At 42.6% G+C, this 19,557-nt stretch overlaps 1 protein-coding gene across 2 annotated transcripts; it reads right to left on the bottom strand.

Annotated features, from left to right (window-relative positions):
* Nucleotides 1-28: 28 nt before the first annotated feature.
* grhl3 (grainyhead-like transcription factor 3) lies at nt 29-16,194 on the bottom strand. Of its 2 annotated transcripts, none has more exons than XM_071327035.1 (15): nt 16,031-16,194; nt 12,782-12,893; nt 12,610-12,674; nt 11,491-11,767; nt 11,217-11,302; nt 10,830-10,980; nt 10,065-10,176; nt 9,671-9,765; nt 7,837-7,995; nt 7,577-7,658; nt 6,928-7,058; nt 5,680-5,806; nt 5,466-5,551; nt 5,265-5,329; nt 29-1,404 (listed from the first exon to the last, which is right to left on the bottom strand). In XM_071327035.1, exons 1-15 carry the CDS (start codon nt 16,045-16,047, stop codon nt 1,287-1,289), a joined length of 1,683 nt encoding a protein of 560 aa, XP_071183136.1. In that variant the 5' UTR covers nt 16,048-16,194; the 3' UTR covers nt 29-1,286. The 2 variants fall into 2 exon arrangements, with proteins under 2 accessions (XP_071183136.1, XP_071183134.1); XM_071327033.1 differs by having other exon boundaries at nt 11,217-11,305; nt 16,031-16,176.
* Nucleotides 16,195-19,557: the final 3,363 nt, after the last annotated feature.

Here is a 19,557-nt window from a genome sequence, read left to right as displayed (position 1 = left end):
CTTAAGTCATCTTCAAACTTTAGCATACTAAAACCACTAAAAGATTTTATTTCGTATATTTTTGATTTTCTTTCAAAAACAAAAAAACTAAGAAGAGTATCAATACAAAAGGATCGCCATGCTAAAATCATAATATACACTACAGGGATATAGACAGAGAATTGAAATGTTGCAAAAACATACAAATAAACTTAACTGAAAGATTTTGACAGGGGTTGATCAGGTATCAAGTGGTTCAGGCACAGTGGCTTAGGGGGAAAATGTGATGGTTACAATACAACCTAGAAATGTGTACAGTCCTTTACGAAAGAAGGCCACTCAGGTTTTTGTGAAGGCAATACTTGCTGAAGTGGGAAATGTGTGACTTTGGTTCTAAAAAAGTCCCTGGTTGGAGAATTCTAGGGTGTGAAACTAACCGGCTACAGCATTATACTATTGGTAGCACTATTATAGAAAACATTATGGTCAGAGAAGTACACAGATGTAGGATCTTAATTGGAAATTGGAAATCTTAACAGGAAATTTTAAACTCGTAGTGTATTTGAGGTTTAAAAAGGGTTTTTAAAGTTTGTAACTTCCACTTAGAAATGTCACTTGATTTTCCCTTACGCAAAATGTATCAACCCCTACAAAAATGTAAATTTATTCCCTGTTGCTGCAGGATTATTTTCCTGCTGTAGCAAACTGGCACAAATTAAGATCCTACATCTGTAATATAATGAAAAACATATATAATCCAACACAATGGCATCATTCCCATTACTTGAGATCCCTTGGAAGAAATTATAAGTACATGAAAAGCAGCAAGAATGGCAGTCTTTGGAAAAGTTGACAACATACATGGACGGTATGTCTCCTGAAATGGAAATGCATAGCTTTGGATGTTTGTGGAAAATGGGTTATGCTATCGCTGTATGTGTCCTCAAAGGGACAACTCATATGTCATATTCATTTCTATTTACATCAAATATTTACAGCATAATTCATCAGAATCGCTCTGTTATAAAATATATACTACAGTAAAAAGTCAAAAGAGGGTTAAATTGTATTTACAAAGGCAGTGACTGGCATCGGTATAAAGCTCTTGGTCTGAAGTCGGTTCGATGGTTGAACTGATGGTGGGTGTAGCTTGTCTTCTTTGGCCCCATTGGTCTTTGCCCTCTTGGGCTAGCCAATAGAGTCTCTCACAGAGTAGTGCTTAAAAAGTTAAAATCGGCAGGCAGTTTGATTGGCCACGCTTTGCAATGGGGTGGGCCCAAACATCAAAAATGTCCGCCACCCTCTCTTCATAACTCCATGAGAGTGACCTGGAACTGACCGCACATGATTTCAGAGATCTCTATGAGGAATGCTGAGTGGTTGCTGTAGTGTTCAATGATGTTGTCATCCATGTTGACGAAAATCCTGAAAAACAAAAAAGACAAATAACAGATTCATGTCTTGTAGGGGGGAAACATGTTACGTAAATTACCAGTTTTCTGCTGTCTGGCTGATACATTTTGTAGTCACGAAACAAAAGAGTGAGAAGCCTACAATTCCCTCAATGCTGCAGACAATTAATCAGGCCAGACTCCTTTTCCCATAGGGCAACCTGTCTTTACGGTAAGTAAAGCTCTGTTGATAATCAAGCGAACTGCCTGCTCACGCTACCCGGAGGGAAGGGACTGATTGAAGACTATAAGCGAAATGAGACATAACCTGTTGGGTTCTCCATTCAAACCTCAGGGCAAACTGCACTTCAGTCTAAGTTATTAAAGCCTTTCAGACAGTGTGACAGAATAACCACACAACATTCTAGGTGACAGTGATCTACTCCATCAAGTCAGCTTCAACAGATTACTGCCTCGGAACATGTTAGTTACACATCTTCATTGGTATGAATGCTTGTGTGAAGACACATACAGCAGACCTACTTTACTACTAGTGGTAGATCTGAAGCTTAGGGAAATGTCAGCTATTCAGTAAAAATAAATACCTTCGATGTACACTATAAAATTAGAATAGTACAGATTTTTTCCCCCAAAGACTATGGTGGCGTCCAAATACGCCACGTTCTAAATAGAAGACATTTTAGTTATGCGAAAAGAGTATGTTTTATAGTATGTGAAATGTCTAAAAATCGAGTATGGTTTAAAGGTGCAATATGCACAAACAGTTCTGCCATTTTCTGGTTGCTAAAATTCAAATAGTTAATGTGACAAAACAAGCGTAGTGAATCATTGTACCATCTTAAGTGCTGTGAAATATTTTTTCAACAACCAAAAATATTGTATTTTCAGCTTTTTGAAGCTGGTGTACAAAACCAAATGTAAAAGATGCAAAAACTAAACTTAATAACGGGAACCATAGAAATATCGCACATAGAACAGATCTACCACTTAGACTTGGTTTCAATGAGAATGACAGATCTATATACCTCACATTTCTATGTGAATTTGATCAGGTTGCCCAAAAAGTTACATATTGCAGATTTAAATGCCAGGATGCTATACTCATTACTGGTTTTCATCTAGTAGAACTTGCTGCACACTATTAAGGAAAATAATTGTCTTTCCAGACTTGTGTGTGTTTGATAAAGACCTTCGATAATGAAATAAGCGGACGCGCTGTGACCAAATGAACGAATGGCGGGAATCAACGCAATTGCACATTAGATGACAGGTTCTCAGGATGGGTGAGCCTATTATGTTGATATTTGTTGATAACTGCATTCGTTTTTACTAAACAGTACGTTCTAAATAGTATGTAGTACAATGAGTACATAGTATGACATTTTAGTAAATATTTGGCAAGACCGATTTCGGACACGGCCTAAGGCTCAAGCATTGAAAACAAAATGGCCACCATTATTTAATTTCATGGTTGACATGCTGCCAATAGGGAGACCAGCTCTTCTTCAAAGGCTAGTCCTATTTAATGTCAACCACCTGGCCTCCACATTGTTGCTCAATAAGGCGCCACCCTCTTTTCACTCTCTGAAGTAAATAGACCAGAACACTTCTTGGTGTAGCTATGGGATGGGTAGATCAGATTAGAGGAACATAAATACTGTAAAGTAAAAGAATAGGGTGACTCATCCAGCCTAGTTTTAAAATCTTTCCGTCCTGTGTTTTTTGGAAGAGCTGCAATTATCACATTCCAGAAGACAGAGCTAGCTAGCTCACCTAGCCGGTCTGTCAACTTTAGCTGCCTTCCTTACTGAGGAAAGACCAAAATTCAACCAAAATTCAACTTAGATTCAACCTAGTTGACAAGTTTTGCTTGTCAACAATCAAGTTATCAAGATATGTAACTTTCAAAATACAGAACTCATCCCGTATGATGCATTTTGCAGCATTATACAGGGATGATTTCACTATTTTGAAAGTTATATACGCTACATGACTAAAAGTATGTGGACACCTGCTCGTCGAACATCTCATTCCAAAATTATAGGCATTAATATGGATTTGGTCCCCCCTTTGCTGCTATAATAGCCTCCACTCTTCTGGGAAGGCTGTCCACTAGATGTCGGAACATTGCTGCGGGGACTTGCTTCCATTCAACCACAAGAGCATCAGTGAGGTCGGGCACTGATGTTGGGCTATTAGGTCTGGCTCGGAGTCGGTGTTCCTATTCATCCCAAAGGTGTTCGATGGGGTTGAGGTCAGGGTTCTGTGCAGGCCCGTCAAGTTCTTCCACACGAGTCTCGACAAACCATTTCTCTATGGACCTCACTTTGTGCACGTGGTCATTGTCATGCTGAAACAGGAAATCGATTTCCTCAAACTGTTACCAAAGTTGAAAGCACAAAATCTAGAAGTCTAGAATGTCATTGTATGCTTTAGCATTAAGATTTCACCAGCAGCATACCACCTTGCATACCACTGCTGGCTTGCTTCTGAAGCTAAGCAGGGTTGGTCCTGGTCAGTCCCTGGATGGGAGTCCAGATGCTGCTGGAAGTGGTGTTGGAGGGCCAGTACGAGGCACTCTTTCCTCTGGTCTAAAAAATATCCCAATACCCCAGGGCACTGCCCTGTGTATGGTGCTGTCTTTTGGATGGGACGTTAAATGGGTGTCCTGACTCTCTGAGGTCATTAAAGATCCCATGGCACTTATCGTAAGAGTAGGGATGTTAACCCCGGTGTCCTGGCTAAGATCCCAATCTGTCCCTCAAACCATCACGGTCCCCTAATAATCCCCAGTTTACAATTGGCTCATTCATCCCTCTCCCCTGTAACTATTCCCCAGGTTGTTGCTTTTACTTACCTGGTAAAATAACAGATTTTAAAAAATCCTTTCACTGGAACTAAGGTGTGTGGCCCAAACAATGAAAAACAGCTCCAGGTCATTATCCTCCTCCACTGAACTTTACAGGTGGCACTATGCAGTCGGGCAGGTAGCGTTCTCCTGGCATCCGCCAAACCCAGATTTGTCCATCAGACTGCCAGATGGTGAGGTGTGATTTATCCCTCTAGAGAACGCGTTTCCAATGGCGGCGAGCTTTACACCACTCAAGCTGACGCGTGGAATTACGCATGGTGATCTTAGGCTGCTCGGCTATGGAAACCCATTTCATGAAGCTCCCGAAGAACAGTTCTTGTGCTGATGTCGCTTCCAGAGGCAGTTGGGAACTCGGTACTGAGATGTTGCAACCGAGGACAGGCGATTTTTACTCGCTTCGGCAGTCCCGTACTGTGAGCTTGTGCGGCCTAGCAATTCGCGGCTGAACCGTTGTTGCTCGTAGACGTTTCCACTTCATAATAACGCCATGTATAGTTGACCAAGGAAGCTCTAGCAGGGCAGAAATTTGATTAACTGACTTGTTGGAAATGTGGCATCCTATGACGGTGCCACGTTGAAAGTCACTGAGCTCTTCAGTAAGGCCCTTCTACTGCCAATGTTTGTCTATGGAGATTGTATGGCTATGTGCTCGATTTTATACACCTGTCAGCAACAGGTGTGGCTGAAATAGCCAAATCCACTAATTTGAAGGGGTATCCACATACTTTTGTATATACAGTGCATCTTGAAAACATGATTGCTGACAAGTAACACTTTTTGGAACTATGTCAACAATAGACTCATTCTTTTTGGGGTGGAGTTTTCCTTTAATCAAATACGAACAATTTCCCTTCAACTCAGTCTTGCTAACGTTACATGCTAATACTATTGGTAATTATGTAGCATAGCTAATGCTGACACTTATTCCTCCTGATGTAAAAAAAAAACAACAACAGGAAAACACAGATCAATGCACGGCCTCGGTTTAAGAAGTAACTTACCCTCTTTTGCATTTCTTGTAGATGTTCCCAATGGTGTCCTGTTGCATGACGTACTTTTCAGAAATCTGAGAAAGGAACAAGCGAGAGATGAGTGTCACTGTCAACTCCACGGTATCTTCTCCTGGTTGCTGGATGAGATGCTTGGAGGATGACAACAAGGCTGGGTAAGGAAGGAATAAGTATCGTGAATGTACCACCTACCGCTTGTCTTAGACCTTTCAGGGTTGGGCTGCTGAGCATGAGAGCATCGAACACTTCCTCCGACTCTGTTCTCACGTACAGAAGCACTGCAAAACAAGATAACAAAATACTTCAGGTTGTGTGCGCCAGACAAGAACCACAGCAGTACTTTGTTTTGCCAAGTCCATTTCAATTCAGGAAGTACACTATTTTCAATTCAACAATTCTTCTTTACCTCGTTGTTGCTCCTCGCATCTGGCCTGCTTGCTTGGTGGCGGGCTACCATTGCTTTGTTCCAGTCTATCACGGTAAAGTCTCTTCAGTGAGCTCTTCTCAACCTCCTCCAACGTTTTCGGGGGTGCCTACACAGAGAAAAGGAGATAAGTAAAACGATTGGGTACAACTTCTCCATCGAATACTGTTGCTTCATTTCCCATCCCAGTCATTGTATGGTTGCAACAGTCATGAGTATGAATGCTGTTATCATAAATCTGTAGATGTGCACATGAATGGTGACGCAGATGCAGATAGATAAAAGGTTCCCGACCAAAGACGTTCGTCTAACTACCAGAGATGTTTGTTTCACAACCTGTCAGCGAGTCAACATTGTATATTATAGGACAGAACATTTCCAGACTCTTTTACGAGTCAAGTTAATGCTAATGTCCCTCCCCTCTAAAGAAGCTGACCTTTTCTAAGAAAGTTATCTAAGACATTTTCTTTGAGAGATGGAATGATTTACGATACTCAAGTCTTGAAACCCCCCCCCCTACCTCCAAAATGCAAGGTATCCCCCTTCACCTTTAGCCTAAATTAGGTCACATCTCCACCTTACTTTCCTCTCTTAAAGCTGTGAAAATGTATATAATCTATGTACTGTCTAGTAAGTGTGTGTTCATTAACACTAGGGAAATAATGCTGTAAAGGGCTGGAAAGGGGCTGGCATGCAGACCTTACTAGGCAGACTGAGCACACACACACACTCTCCTTCCCCACTCCCTAAATCCCAGACTGTGGGAACTAAAGGCCTGTCAGGACAGCAGCCCTTACCACTTCCACTGGCTTGTGTCAACAACACTGAAAAGGGGGACTTGTGTGTGTGCCAGGTGTGTGTGTGTGTCTTTGTCTAAGCCCCCGCAGGTTAATCCGTGTGTCAGTCACACTTGAGTCGAGTTTCGAGTCGAGGAAACTGAACGACCCACCAATTAGATCGTCTGATCTCGGGCGTCTGTCTCTCCTCACTCTCCCTGACACTCTCCCCATCCCAACCCACTTTTCCCACAACATTTTTTTCCCACACTATCCCTTTTCCCCCCCTCTGTGTGCCACAGCCTGGAGCTAAAGTCCAGGGATAGCAGGGAACATGACTCAACTCACTGTTGTGGTGGTGAACTCCAAGATCCCTCAATCCCAGAAAAAGAGAGAGAGAGAAAAAGAGAAAGGAAAATAAAGGGGGCGTGGATAAGGGATGGGGGGAACCTACCAAGCCGCAGCGCTGCATGTTGGAGAGGTGCATCTCTGGGATGAAGAGTACAGGGTTGGTGACGTGGTCCTCCAGGGTCTTGAAGAAGGTGCTGCCACTTCCCATTGAGCTGGACACTACTGACTTGTTGGCTGAGGAGGGAGAGGAGAACACTGGGTTAGAATTGGCATTATAGACTGGCCTAAGATATAAAGGACTGGTTTACCGGGTGCTCTTTAGTCTATGAGTAAGGTTTACCTGAGTGTAGGAAACTGGCTCTATGACATTGTAATGCACCACTAGTTATTCTCTTTAAGAAAGAATAGGATGCTATTCAAATGGGGCTAAATCCCCAAATTCTAATTTTGTTAGAAACCCATGGTGTTAAATTACAATCACAGGCTTAAAATACAGGATGTATTTCTTGCTTGGGTTAGTGTCTTGCTCCACTGCTGATCTAGTCAGAGTACATTTTCAATCACGTAATGGAGTTGAGTTGGACTTGGGAAGGCCAAGCTTCATGATAAAAACAAATTGCTGAAAGATACCCAAACTGTAATTAAATTCCTTATTTGCATGTTCTGACACACACCATGATGTATTGGTGGATTATTTGTTGGTGGATGTAGGGTGTCATTATTTTAGTAATAAGAGCCTGAGGTAGACTTACTGTTGTTGCTTGAGTCAATGACTGTCTTGACCCTCCTCTTGCTCCTCTTCCTCTCTTCATCCCTCATCTTCCTCTCTGCACCCTGAGGAAAAAGACAGACGGTCACAACTCTACTCTGACACTTTTACTCCTCATTTAACAAAATGAGTCAGCCGTACAACAGGTGCATTTCTTTGAAAACAAACAAAAAAAAACAAATAAATCTATGTTTATGTCATGGATGAGCATAGCTAGCACAGTGGGTAGAGATCTTTACTGACCTTATCGCAGAAGATTTTGATCTGGCAGGCCGCTCTGTGGATAAGGCGGTTGGTGCCGCTGCTGAAATCATATGTGTCGATCTGGAGGTTGAGAGGAAGCCCCTTCACTCCCTTCTGAGAGGAGAAGTCTGTGCTCAGAGAGTTAATGCCAATGTACACCTGGAGGAGAGAGAAGAAGAGGGTTAACAGGATATCAGACAACAGTCGAATTGGAACTTTCTAGAACAGTTTTGCTGCCCTGTAGCACTTTCCTGTCGTCAAATGACCTACTGGCCTCATGGGTGAAATGTTATTCATAATGAATGAACATTATTTTTAAAAAGCCGCAGAAAATACAGTGTATCTTTGTCAAACGGTATTCCTATATTTCAGTCTTCTTTGATTTATGTAAAGTGTAATATTGGGATGCAAACTCAACATTGAATACATTTCAACTCTATATCTGACATGGTACAGGTGTCTTCTTTTTTGTAGGCCCATAACCATGTGTGGGAAGTGTATATTTTGTTTCACTGTAGATTTGTTTAAGACTACCAAGAAACACTCTGTGTGACCCTGATTTAGCCCACTGCAGTAAAAGGTTAAAGGTCCTTGCACAGCAATTGGAACCTTAAAAATCATTAAAGCATTTTTTAAATTTAACCTTCATTTAACTAAGCAAGTCAGTTAAGAACAAATTCTTATTTACAGTGACGGCCTACGACAAGAGAGACAACACAACACTACATAAAGAGAGACCTAAGACAACAACATAGCAAGGCAGCGACATATGACAACACAGCATGGTAGCAACACAACATGACAACAACATGGTAGTAACACAACATGGTAGCAGCACAAAACATGGTACAAACATTATTGGGCACGAACAACAGCACAAAGGGCAAGAAGTTAGAGACAACAATATGTCACACAAAGCAGCCACAACTGTCAGTAAGAGTGTCCATGATTGAGTCTTTGAATGAAGAGATTGAAATAAAACTATCCAGTTTGAGTGTTTGTTGCAGCTCGTTCCAGTCGCTAGCTGGGGACCTTTAACAAAATGTGACTGGCAGAACGGGTGTTGTATGTGGAGGATGAGGGCTGCAGTAGATATCTCAGATAGGGGGGAGTGAGGCCTAAAATGGGTTTATAAATAAGCATCAACCAGTGGGTCTTGCGACGGGTATACAGAGATGACCAGTTTACAGAGGAGTATAGAGTGCAGTGATGTTTCCTATAAGGAACATTGGTAGCGTTGACACAATTCGCAATTGTTTTACTAAGCAAACGCTAGAAGTCTATGGACACATGGTGTAATGACACCTTTTTGGATTGGAAACCCCCTCCAATGTGGACAAATGTACAGAGGTACAGTATAGCAGAAAAGTCTAGAATGTTTCCACACTGGTCGGGTCTTGGTAAGGTTTTAGGATATGAGAGGCATTGATTTGAACATACTATTGTGATCGGCCAGGAGTGGAAAGGGATGGTTGTGACATTCCTTCCAACCCGTCCTTTCCCTTCTCTCTCTCTCTTTCTCATTCTCATTCCCTCTCCCTCACCTGCAGTGAGTTTTATTGCCCCACCCTTATACCCTGGGGGGCAGTGTGCAGATTGCAGTAAGCGCTCTCGACGTGACGCTCTTCCCTTGTGGTGACAGGCGCACCGGGGCAGCCGCATGCCAGGGATTCCTCCCCTCCCAACCCTCAGCGCTCCTTCATCGCCCCATTTCAGCTCAATGGGTAGCGCGGCTAGGCACATAATAGGGGTGCGCCAAGCGTTACGACATCATCTGTGTGTGTGCCAGTGTGCGTGTTTTCCACTGTTGCTTCAGTTTCCTCGCCGCTTTTACCTTAGCTTCCTCATTGGGGTTCCAGATGAAGGACAAAGCGTTGAAGGCTACCTCTTCCACGTGGCTGATGCCACTGAATACCTCTTTGTAGTCAGCTAGAAGATAAATAGAAAGATATTGATTTAGTTCCGAGAAATTTCTGGAACCATTGGAATAGTTATTGTCTTTCGTTGAAGTGGTTATCTGCTCTGAAAAGATACAGGCTTACAAAAAGCAACAGCAAAAACAACAACTGATAAAAAAATCTTCCAGTCGCTGGCATTTGTTGTTGTAGATGTTGACCTATGGCTTTTATCCATGACATTCTTCAGAGAAGACAACGGGGAAAGTCTCGTAACTGTCTGTTTCTATACTATTTCTATACTGTAAGACGGTCAACGTTGCGGTGCCATACCGATGTCAATGACTCTCTGCTTAACGGTCGGCTGCCGTGCGTGCCAGTGATTCCAGCACCTCAGCTGAATCTCTGCGTTCTTGTCGTTCTCAAACACCGCCATGACCACCGTCTGGAGAAAGAGAGACACAACAAAAGAGAGAGAGAAAGAAGAGAAAATAGGGAAAGAGAGAGAGAGCGAGCGAGAGCCATCAGGCAAGGTACATTTTGGGTAGGTTATACGTCTTTGTTGGTGCGTCGTCGACTTTGAGAAAGGCACAACTGGGCACGTTTTATTCAGACATCAGACCCTGTTATCATAATTCTAAATCCTCAGTTCTCTCCTGGTATTGTCACCAACTATTAGCAGGGCTTGTGTGTGCTCTCTTTTTACTTGACAAAAGAGAGGGTTGTCACCCAGGCCGTTGGCACCACACCTCTCCCCCTGTTCTCCTTCTGACTTAGTCACTTAGTCACAAAGAACTCAGGGCCTGACTAACTGGCTAACATGCATTGGGTTTGGCCCCGCCAGATGAAATATGCAATGGCCCGAGTACTGAGCCTGGCGGAACTCCAAACCCGAAATCACTCAGCACAGAAAGAGAGAAAGAGTTTCCCACCCCAATTCACCACGACTTGGTTCAGACTGTCAACAATGTTGAACCGAGATATAATTTTTTCCTCAGGAGATTCCTAAGGAACATACTTTCACTGGGGTTGTGTCCGACAGAACATCCTATGGGTAGAGGAAATGTTCTTGGGTGATGTCATCAAAGCTTGACTCACCTTGACTTTGTTGGAGATCAGGCTGGCTGAGCTGTCCACCCCCTGAAGGGAGATGGGGTAGAACTGGCCCTTGTTGAGGTAAACCATGGGCAGCTCGGACGACTTGTGCTGGATGGCTTGAGGGGCTCCCAGAATGAACTGGAAATTGTTCCTGGAGACAGAAAAGAACAGAGAAGATTGTTAATGCACAGCATTATGCTTTGCTATTGGAATTTGACCCCTGTTGCTTTATAATTTATACACAGCTCAATTATATGAATTATCTTTAGCTTAATAAGCATTAGCGATACTGGACGTACAATAGTTCAGTGTTCAAGCTGACGTGATGACTTCGAAGTCATCACACAGGTGTTCTAGTTTGATCTGACTCTCGGGGCAAATAGCTACCTGTATCTCTCTGGAGGAGATTTGCTGTAAGAGTCCGAGTAAACTGGGCTGTGCTGCTCGGCAAATGGATCGCTGTAGGGTAGAGTCTGCTTCAGGGCAACACAGGAAGAAATGTGAGAAGAGGGAATATGAAAAGGACAAAAAGAAAGAGAGAGATGGAGGGAGGGTAACTAGAAGTGAAGGGGGAGATGAGACATTGCCAGAGATGAAAATGTACAAAGGACAACACCAGTTGTGATATAGACAAAAAAAACAAGATGGCTAATCTTCTTACCTCAGTGGTGGCCTCAGGGAAGGCTGTCTCTGTGGACCACTTCTGGGAGAGCAAGGAGTCGAAGATGTTGTTGATGACCTGCTTGTCGTAGGTGTCGGCACTGGGGGTGAGAGGGAGAGGGTTTTGGGGGACAGAGGGGGGACAGAGGGGTGACAGCTTGCTGTTCAGCTCCAGCGCCTCCTGGGGGTGGTTGGAGGAAATGTTCTCGGGCAGCAGCTTCATAATGTTGGCTGGCGTCTCCAGGGAGACGAGCTCGGGGGAGGAGCCAATCATAGTCCTGGATTGGGGGGAGGGGGAGGAGTTTAGATACAGGACCAACCCAATTCGCCACCCCTTTGATTGACACTCAATGAAATCAATGGGGTTGTTTGACAAATAGTACTCTCGTGAGAAACACTGATTGTCAATAGTACTTCCTTCTTTCGAATAAACTCCAGCTCTTTTATGCAGTAGCAGATACAGCAGCACACATGCACACAATTACAGACTCAAAATATGTGTCAAAGTCAATAAAACATGAAGAAAGCCAGTTTAGTTCTCAGAGTCCACTAAGCACACAATGCTACTGAAAGTGAACTAAACAGGGCTGGGCAGGAACTGTTTACTGCCTAATCCTGGAATGTTTTCTCTCTTTCTATAAGTTTCTCTGTGGGACTGACTGCTGTGTTTGACGGGACAACAGCGTGCCCCACCGACGGCCATTTTCCAACCCAGACAAAAGAGAGGGTGAGAGAGCGGCAGAGCTGGGGCTGCTTCTCCTCCTTTGTGAGTCAGAGTGTTGTTCGGGGGAGGGAGGAGGATGATGAGAAGGAGGTGTACCACGGCCCATAATCCCTTGGGGCTCTGTTTGACATGGGGATTAGCCACCAGCTCACCCAACTCTAACCTCACCAAAGCCCTGCCCTGCCTCTACCGCTTGACTCCATGTCAATGGGCTTGACTTCATGACATGGGAACTCCTAATACCACCCGGCAACCACTTAAAATCCCTTTACCCCTTTATCTGTCCCATAAGCACACCCCTTTAGTCTCTGCCTCTCTCCCTAGATTGACAGGTGGCTATCTCAATCAAGTCCATACTCTTGGTAGTGTTAATAATGGCTCAGAAGTCAATCTTACCTCTCCGATGGCTTGTACATACTACTGCCTCGGCTGCATGCAACCATTTTCTGCTCTTTGGGTGTCTGTGAAAGTGAAACAACAACCGTGAGTACTGATACAGCACAATATCTATACATAGGACTCAAAGTTGAACTTAAACAGGTGGTATAACACACAGACACACAGTTACCTTGCACTGGTCGTATGTGAGTAGGCTGTCTGTGTAGGCCCAGGAGTCCATGATGTAGTTATTGTAGCGCTGGTAGTTGAAGCTCTCGTTCTGAAGGACCAGTCCCAGAGTCCTGCAGCGAACAGACCAGGAGAAACATCACATTCATAAACTTACATTATAGATTTATTACAAATCAAAATGGTAGGCTTCCCATTCAGAATGTGGCATGACAGTGAAGGGTTTAGTAATTCAATTCCTCTTCTTTTTTTTAAAATTGTAAAATAATATATTAGAAAGGCAACAATGAGCATGTTTTGGCTATAGAAGGGCCTGTTTACCTGTGCATTAGAAATGCAAGGCTTTTACAGTGTGATCATCTGCATGGTAATAACAACCTTAAGTACTGCACATACCTGCCTCTGGAGGGTTTCGATTGCAAAACCACAGATCGTAATAAGATTTGGCTGCAAGTGTCAGAGAAGTTCAACATGCCAGGGGCCAAGAGCTCATGTACACACAAACATGCCTTGTACGACCTCGACGTGATCAAGTTACCTCGGAACTTGTATGGTGTTTTTTTTTTTTTAGGAAAGAAAGAAACAACTTATTTGATTTGAGCCTTTCCCTTCCTGGGAGCATAACGATTTCTAAAGTAAACATTTCAGGACCGGAGCGCTCACCTGGGAGTCCCTGGGTTTCAATACTTCCATAAGGCCAGAAACAAAACAAGGGATTTAGGGGAAGGATGAGTTACTCCTCAGACCAGGATAAACAGAGAGAAAAGCAGGATTTGTTTTGGGAATTTCCTTGCTACTGGGAATGGGATAAACCTTCTCCTGTAAGTTGTCCTGAAATGGCCAGCATGCAAACAGTGCAGGTTTACCTATGGGCTACCACATCATGTGCTAACAACAGAGGAAGACTCCAGGCATTGACACCCGACTATGTTCGATTAGGAGAGAGGGAGAATGGAAAGAAAAATACCTAAGTTATTACGATCCAACTCAAACTCTTAATGACTGTCACAATAAGATATATTAGCATCAAATAAGACCGTGTGATCACCTATACGTCTTATATAATTCCATACAACTGTTTACTAAAATGCTTCATCTCAAAACTGCAACCCACCACTGTTCTAAGATACACCTGTCTCTCCCTGTACGCTCACTCACCTCAGTACACTGTAACACCACAATATATCTCATTAGCTACTCTCCTTTCCCTAAATAATGCTCAATACAGATGTTACAATAGAGAATCCCGGTCTAGAGTTTCACTACTACACTGTTATGTAATTCAACTCATTACACATTGTCATTAACCAGCCCCTCTAACACATTCGGGGGATACCCGTTTCTCTCTACCCATTGTGTGTTGTACCCCCTGGGTTAGTGTCAACACGGCTTATGACAGGCCAGTTTAAATCACCGGCCGGCTTAAATTCACAACATAGTGGGGAGAGAGAGAATGTCAAATATAAAATGGAGAAACCTGACACACACGCACACTTTTCTGAAAACACACCTTTCACATGGGGGTCTCATTACACAATGTAAAGAGAGAAAGAGAAGGGGGGCCCCCGAGTGCCTGATTTCTCACCCTCTCGCTGGAAGTCTAAGTGGCTCAAACTACTGTACAACAGAAGATGAATGAACAAGTCAACGCTTGCATAATTTTCGATTCTGGCCCTCAGCATAAAAGATTAGATGAAAATTATAAAAGGAAGGGAAAAATGTTGCAGAATCAACAGCAGTTTCAGCCAAAGGCCTTACATCTGGTCATTCTAACCAACCAATACACTTGACTATACGACTGGTTGCATTTCACCTTGGAAGTTAAACCACAAGGCACAAGTCAGATTGGGGCCAGATGAAAAACTAACTCCACTACTTCCCCCCCCCTCTGTTGTTGACTATCTGAAATGTCAACGTGGATGAGCAAGTTTTTAAAACGAAACGACGACAGAAAAAGAGATCATGCTCATGGGCCCCCAACTCCCTCATCAGGAAACTGGGTCAACTCAACATGAGAATCGAGGGCTGCACCATCCACTCCAACTCCACAGTCAGGAACCTTGGTGTTTTATTTGACCCCACTCTGTCATTTCAACCCCACATCCGGAACATCACCAAAATCAGACTTCTTCCAACTCAACAACACCTCACGACTCAGACCCTCTCTCACTGACCCCATTGTTGAAACCCTCATTCATGCTTTTGTTTTATCACACTTGGATTACTGCAACGCCATTCTCTACAGACTCCCCGCCAAAACCACTGGGCAGACTTCAACATATCAAAATTCAGCTGCACGGGTCCTCACACAAACCAAACCTTGGGGACCACATCACCCTCAACTCCACTGGTTCCCGGTTCACATCAGGATCGCATTCAAATTGCTCACGCTCACCTACAAAGCACTTAATGGACTGGCGCCCACATACCTTACTGACCTCCTGCACCCCTTCACTACCACCTGTTCACTGCGCTCCTCTGACACTGGCCTCACCATCCCTCGCGTCAGTCTCCGCTCCATGGGAGACCTGGCTTTTAGCAGTGCAACTCTGGAACTCCCTCCCGCTCCATGTCAGAACCTTGCAATCCATACATAAATTCAAGTCCACACTAAAAGACACAGCTCTTCACACCTGCTAACCCGGATTCTCTGTCGTCTTAGCTCTAATCCTCCATCTAGTTCACTTTCTGTCATCATGTTCAGTGTTCTCCCTGGTTAGTCTGTCATCATGTTTAGTGTTCTCCCTGGTTAGTCTGTCATCGTGTTTAGTCTTCTCCCTGGTTAGTCTGTCATCATGTTTAGTGTTCTCCATGGTTAGTCTGTCATCATGTTTAGTGTTCTCCCTGGTTAGTCTGTCATCATGTTTAGTGTTCTCCCTGGTTAGTCTGTCATCATGTTTAGTGTTCTCCATGGTTAGTCTGTCATCATGTTTAGTGTTCTCCATGGTTATTCTGTACTCATGTTTAGTGTTCTCCCTGGTTAGTCTGTCATCATGTTTAGTGTTCTCCCTGGTTAGTCTGTCCTCATGTTTAGTGTTCTTTTATATACTTACTTATTTTAATGTGTGATTTTAACTATTTTTATCCTGCTGATTTTCTTGTGTATGTAAAGTGACTTTGGGTGTCGTTAAAAGCGTTTAAATAAAATGTATTATTACAATTCCAAACACGTTTCCCTTAAATAACACATTCTGGCATGAAACACCAACTCCAACCCCATAGCATGTCACAGAAAAAATGGTCAACTTACTCAATCTCTTTGGTCATGACTCCTTTCCAAGACAGTAGATCTCAGGCTTCTTTAGGTAAAGTCTCCTCTAGTGTGTATGTTTTTGTGTGATCTTTTGAAAGGCTGTCAGTCAGTCTTAGCAGAGAGAGGCAGACTTGTCCCGCTGAGGGAGCTTGTTTGATTCCAGTCCACACCGGCTCCCAACATTTATTTCATGCCGACAGGTAGCTTTCCTCACTCACTCCTGATTGGCCGAGGGCTCTGGAGACAGGTGCCTGATAGGACAGGTGTGGATGGGTTAACTGTTTCAGTGCTGGTGAGAAACCAGATGTGAGTGGTGGGTACTTAGCAGGACAATGCTGGGCAGCGTTTCACGCATCTCATTGAGAGTTAAAGAAAATAGTGAGATTGGCTTCTCCAAGGTGTGAAATGCTTCTTATTTAGAGTGGTAAACCAAAGAGTTTTTGCAGGAACTAGGCTTTAAAATGGTAACGTTAATTCAGTATCATTATTTTCTCTCTCTGAGTCTACAGTGTTGTGAACTGGTGGTTTTGGTGCCCTTGTGTTTGTCATTATCATTGGCAAAACTATTTGATGGGAGTAGCTGGGGGTAGTGGTTCAATACTTTATATTTGAGTAGGATTTGTAAGGATGTGTTACATTGCATATTGAATTATCCAAAAGAGGCACATAATAAAGATTAGAATATGTTCCCTATAAAGAAAGTCATTTTCATGTGCTTAGTGAATTTCTGCTATAGTTTACTAAAAACATTTGCTGATTTACATTTTTTAGAATTAGGTTAGGATTTTTTCTGGTTTGAATTTTGCATTTCAATAAAGGTGACATATGTATTATTTCAAATCTGGAAAGAAATCCGAGTGAGAGTTCATGATTCTCAAAAGCAGTACATCTTTACATATTTCACATATAATATGAAATATCACAAACATAGAGTACCAGTCAAAAGTTTGGACTCACCTACTCATTCAAGGGTTTTTCTAGTAATAGTGAAGACATCAAAACTATGAAATAACACATATGGAATCATGTAGTAACAAAAAAAATGGTGGCTACATTGAAGAATCTAAAATCAAAAATATATTTGGATTTATACATGTTTCCATGTATTATTTCCATGTGTTATTTCATAGTTCTGATGTCTTCACTATTATTCTACAATGTAGAAAACAGTAAAAAATAAAGGAAAAACCCTTGAATGTGTACGTGTCCAAACTTTTGACTGGTACTGTATATTATATTTGAATGTAGTGTATTTCTTTAGGCTTATTACCATGTGATTACAGAGGAAACTAAATGACAGATGAATAAGAAAGGGGGTCAGCCCATCCAGCACAGACCACAATATACAAATGATATGATACCTTACTTTCTTCACAATTATTTCACAATCAGTTATGAATTGAGTTACCAACAGAAATCTGTGTTTTTATCAGGATCTTCTTAGATTGTTACAACGATACGGCTCTTCCAAGCAAACGTGCACTGGCCTCATCCACCCACACAGTTTCCGTTCCTTTCTGAATTACCAAAAAGAAAAACACATAGGCATCTCAGAGTAGAGGGGCTGATTTAGGATCAGCTGTGCCTTTTAGATCATAATAAATATGATTAATGGATGGATGGAATTAAAATGTAATTGATCCGGACTCTGGCGTAAACATGCCTTTCTGACCATCTGTGCACTGAAGATAAATTAATATGTAATGCATGCATCTGTAAGGGTGTATACTGTATGTGTGTGTGTCCCTCTGTCTGTATGTGTGTATGCATGTGTGTGTGTGCGTGCGTGCTTTTGTGTGTGTATACGTGTGTCTGTGTGTGTTTTCTGTTCCTGGGACCTCAGGGCATCTGGCGTGGAGACACATAAGGGTGTGTGCTCTGAGACTTGCCCCTCCCCCCCGCCCCCCGCCCCCCACTCACACACAAACCCTCTCACACACAGAGACACACACCCTCACACACACCGAGGCCTGAGGGCAAGTTGGATGTAAAATCAGATCAAAAGAGAAAGAGAGAAAATGCACTGAGTGACACACCTCTGGGTTAAATACGGAAGACACATTTCGGTTGAATGCATTCAGATGTGCAACTGACTAGGTATCTACTTTCCCTAGTTCAGCAAAATAAGAAATTATGAAACATTTAAAAAAGTTATCCTTTTAAGATAAAACTATACTAAATATATTCACATTTCACCAAATGCCTGATTAAAACACTGTTTTGCAATGAAGGTCTAAAGTAGTCTCAACAACTCACTCTAGGCTAGCAACATGGTGTAGCCAGAGGACAGCTATTCCCTGTCCTCCTCTGGCTACATTGACTTCAGTACAAAACCTAGGAGGCTCGTAAGCCTTACCCCCTTCCATAGACCTACATGGTAATTATGACCACTTTCGGAGGACGTCCTCCAACCAATCAAAGATTTTGCGATATGAACTGACATGTTGTCCATCCAATCATAGGATTGGATGAACGAACCTAGTGTGGTGTATTGGGGTTGTACCACAGAGCATTATGGGGGTTCTATGTGTTGAGAAGCTTGGTGAGTTGGTGACATATTGGATAGACATTGAGAATGAAGAGTGATAGTTTAGCATTTTTAGGATATTATTCAATTCAAATTAGTTTGTTCAAACTACAGGAGATGTAGGAGGTAGATTAAATATTGTTTTCTTGATTTTTGAAGTTTTATTTTTGTGTCGGGTTAGTGCCATTTATTTCAAGTTGCATTGCTAACTTTAGTAGCAATTGCTAATGTTAGCTAGCTACCAGAGTGCAGTTTTCTCAGCCAGAATGGCTAGCTAACGCTAACAACAATGTATTGGATTTTTTTGTTGAAGAACCCCATTCATTGCCCACATCAGATTCAAGCTTCTTGGAAAAAGCTGCATCGATCATGTAATGGACGAATGTCTGCATATTCAAACTGCGCAACACAACGAGAAGGTAAGAAGAAACGGCCACAAGCAGCTTATCGGCAAGAGTTGGCTTTTAGGGCCACAATGAGAGGGAAAGTTCGGCTAACAAGGGCAACTACAAGGAACTTGCAGAGGTAATTGCGTTTTACGATGCTTTACTTGCTGAGCATATGGACATTGCTAATGTCTTCTTTGGGGTGTCGAAAACAAATTCAGAGTGATTTGACCGCTTCCATCGCATCATCCATTAAAAGTGAGATTAAAAAGAGGTTGACGCAGCGCATAGGCTTTCCACTTCCCTCTGGTATTTATTTAGCAAAGGTGACAACACATAATTACTCCAGACAGACACAAAAGCAAAAACTCATTTCATAAATGTTGCAGCGGCCGAGGCTACACTTAAACATTAGAGATCTGACATGCTGTATTGGTTGAAAACAAGACAATTTTTCAGTCTGATCAACTGTAGGCTACTAATAAGAGCAGATGCATACAGCCTATGCGCCCTGTCCATCTGGTCAGAGTAAACAAATTTGTAACTCTATGTATTTATACTCCATTTATTTGTCATGAGAAAATGTGAATGTGATCCATTTAGAATTGGGC

This window comes from Salvelinus alpinus, chromosome 9, assembly GCF_045679555.1.
Source record: "Salvelinus alpinus chromosome 9, SLU_Salpinus.1, whole genome shotgun sequence".
Classification (NCBI taxonomy): Eukaryota; Metazoa; Chordata; class Actinopteri; order Salmoniformes; family Salmonidae; genus Salvelinus; species Salvelinus alpinus.
Note: the sequence above shows the minus strand (reverse complement) of the source record. Positions and strands in the feature narration are given on the sequence as shown.

Excerpts from the sequence above, each read along its gene's own strand:
- grhl3 (XM_071327033.1), bottom strand. Across the intron at positions 12,675-12,781 it reads TCACATACGACCAGTGCAAG|ACACCCAAAGAGCAGAAAAT; the intron begins GTAACTGTGTGT and ends TCACTTTCACAG. Across the intron at positions 5,807-6,927 it reads ACATGCAGCGCTGCGGCTTG|GCACCCCCGAAAACGTTGGA; the intron begins GTAGGTTCCCCC and ends TTCTCTGTGTAG.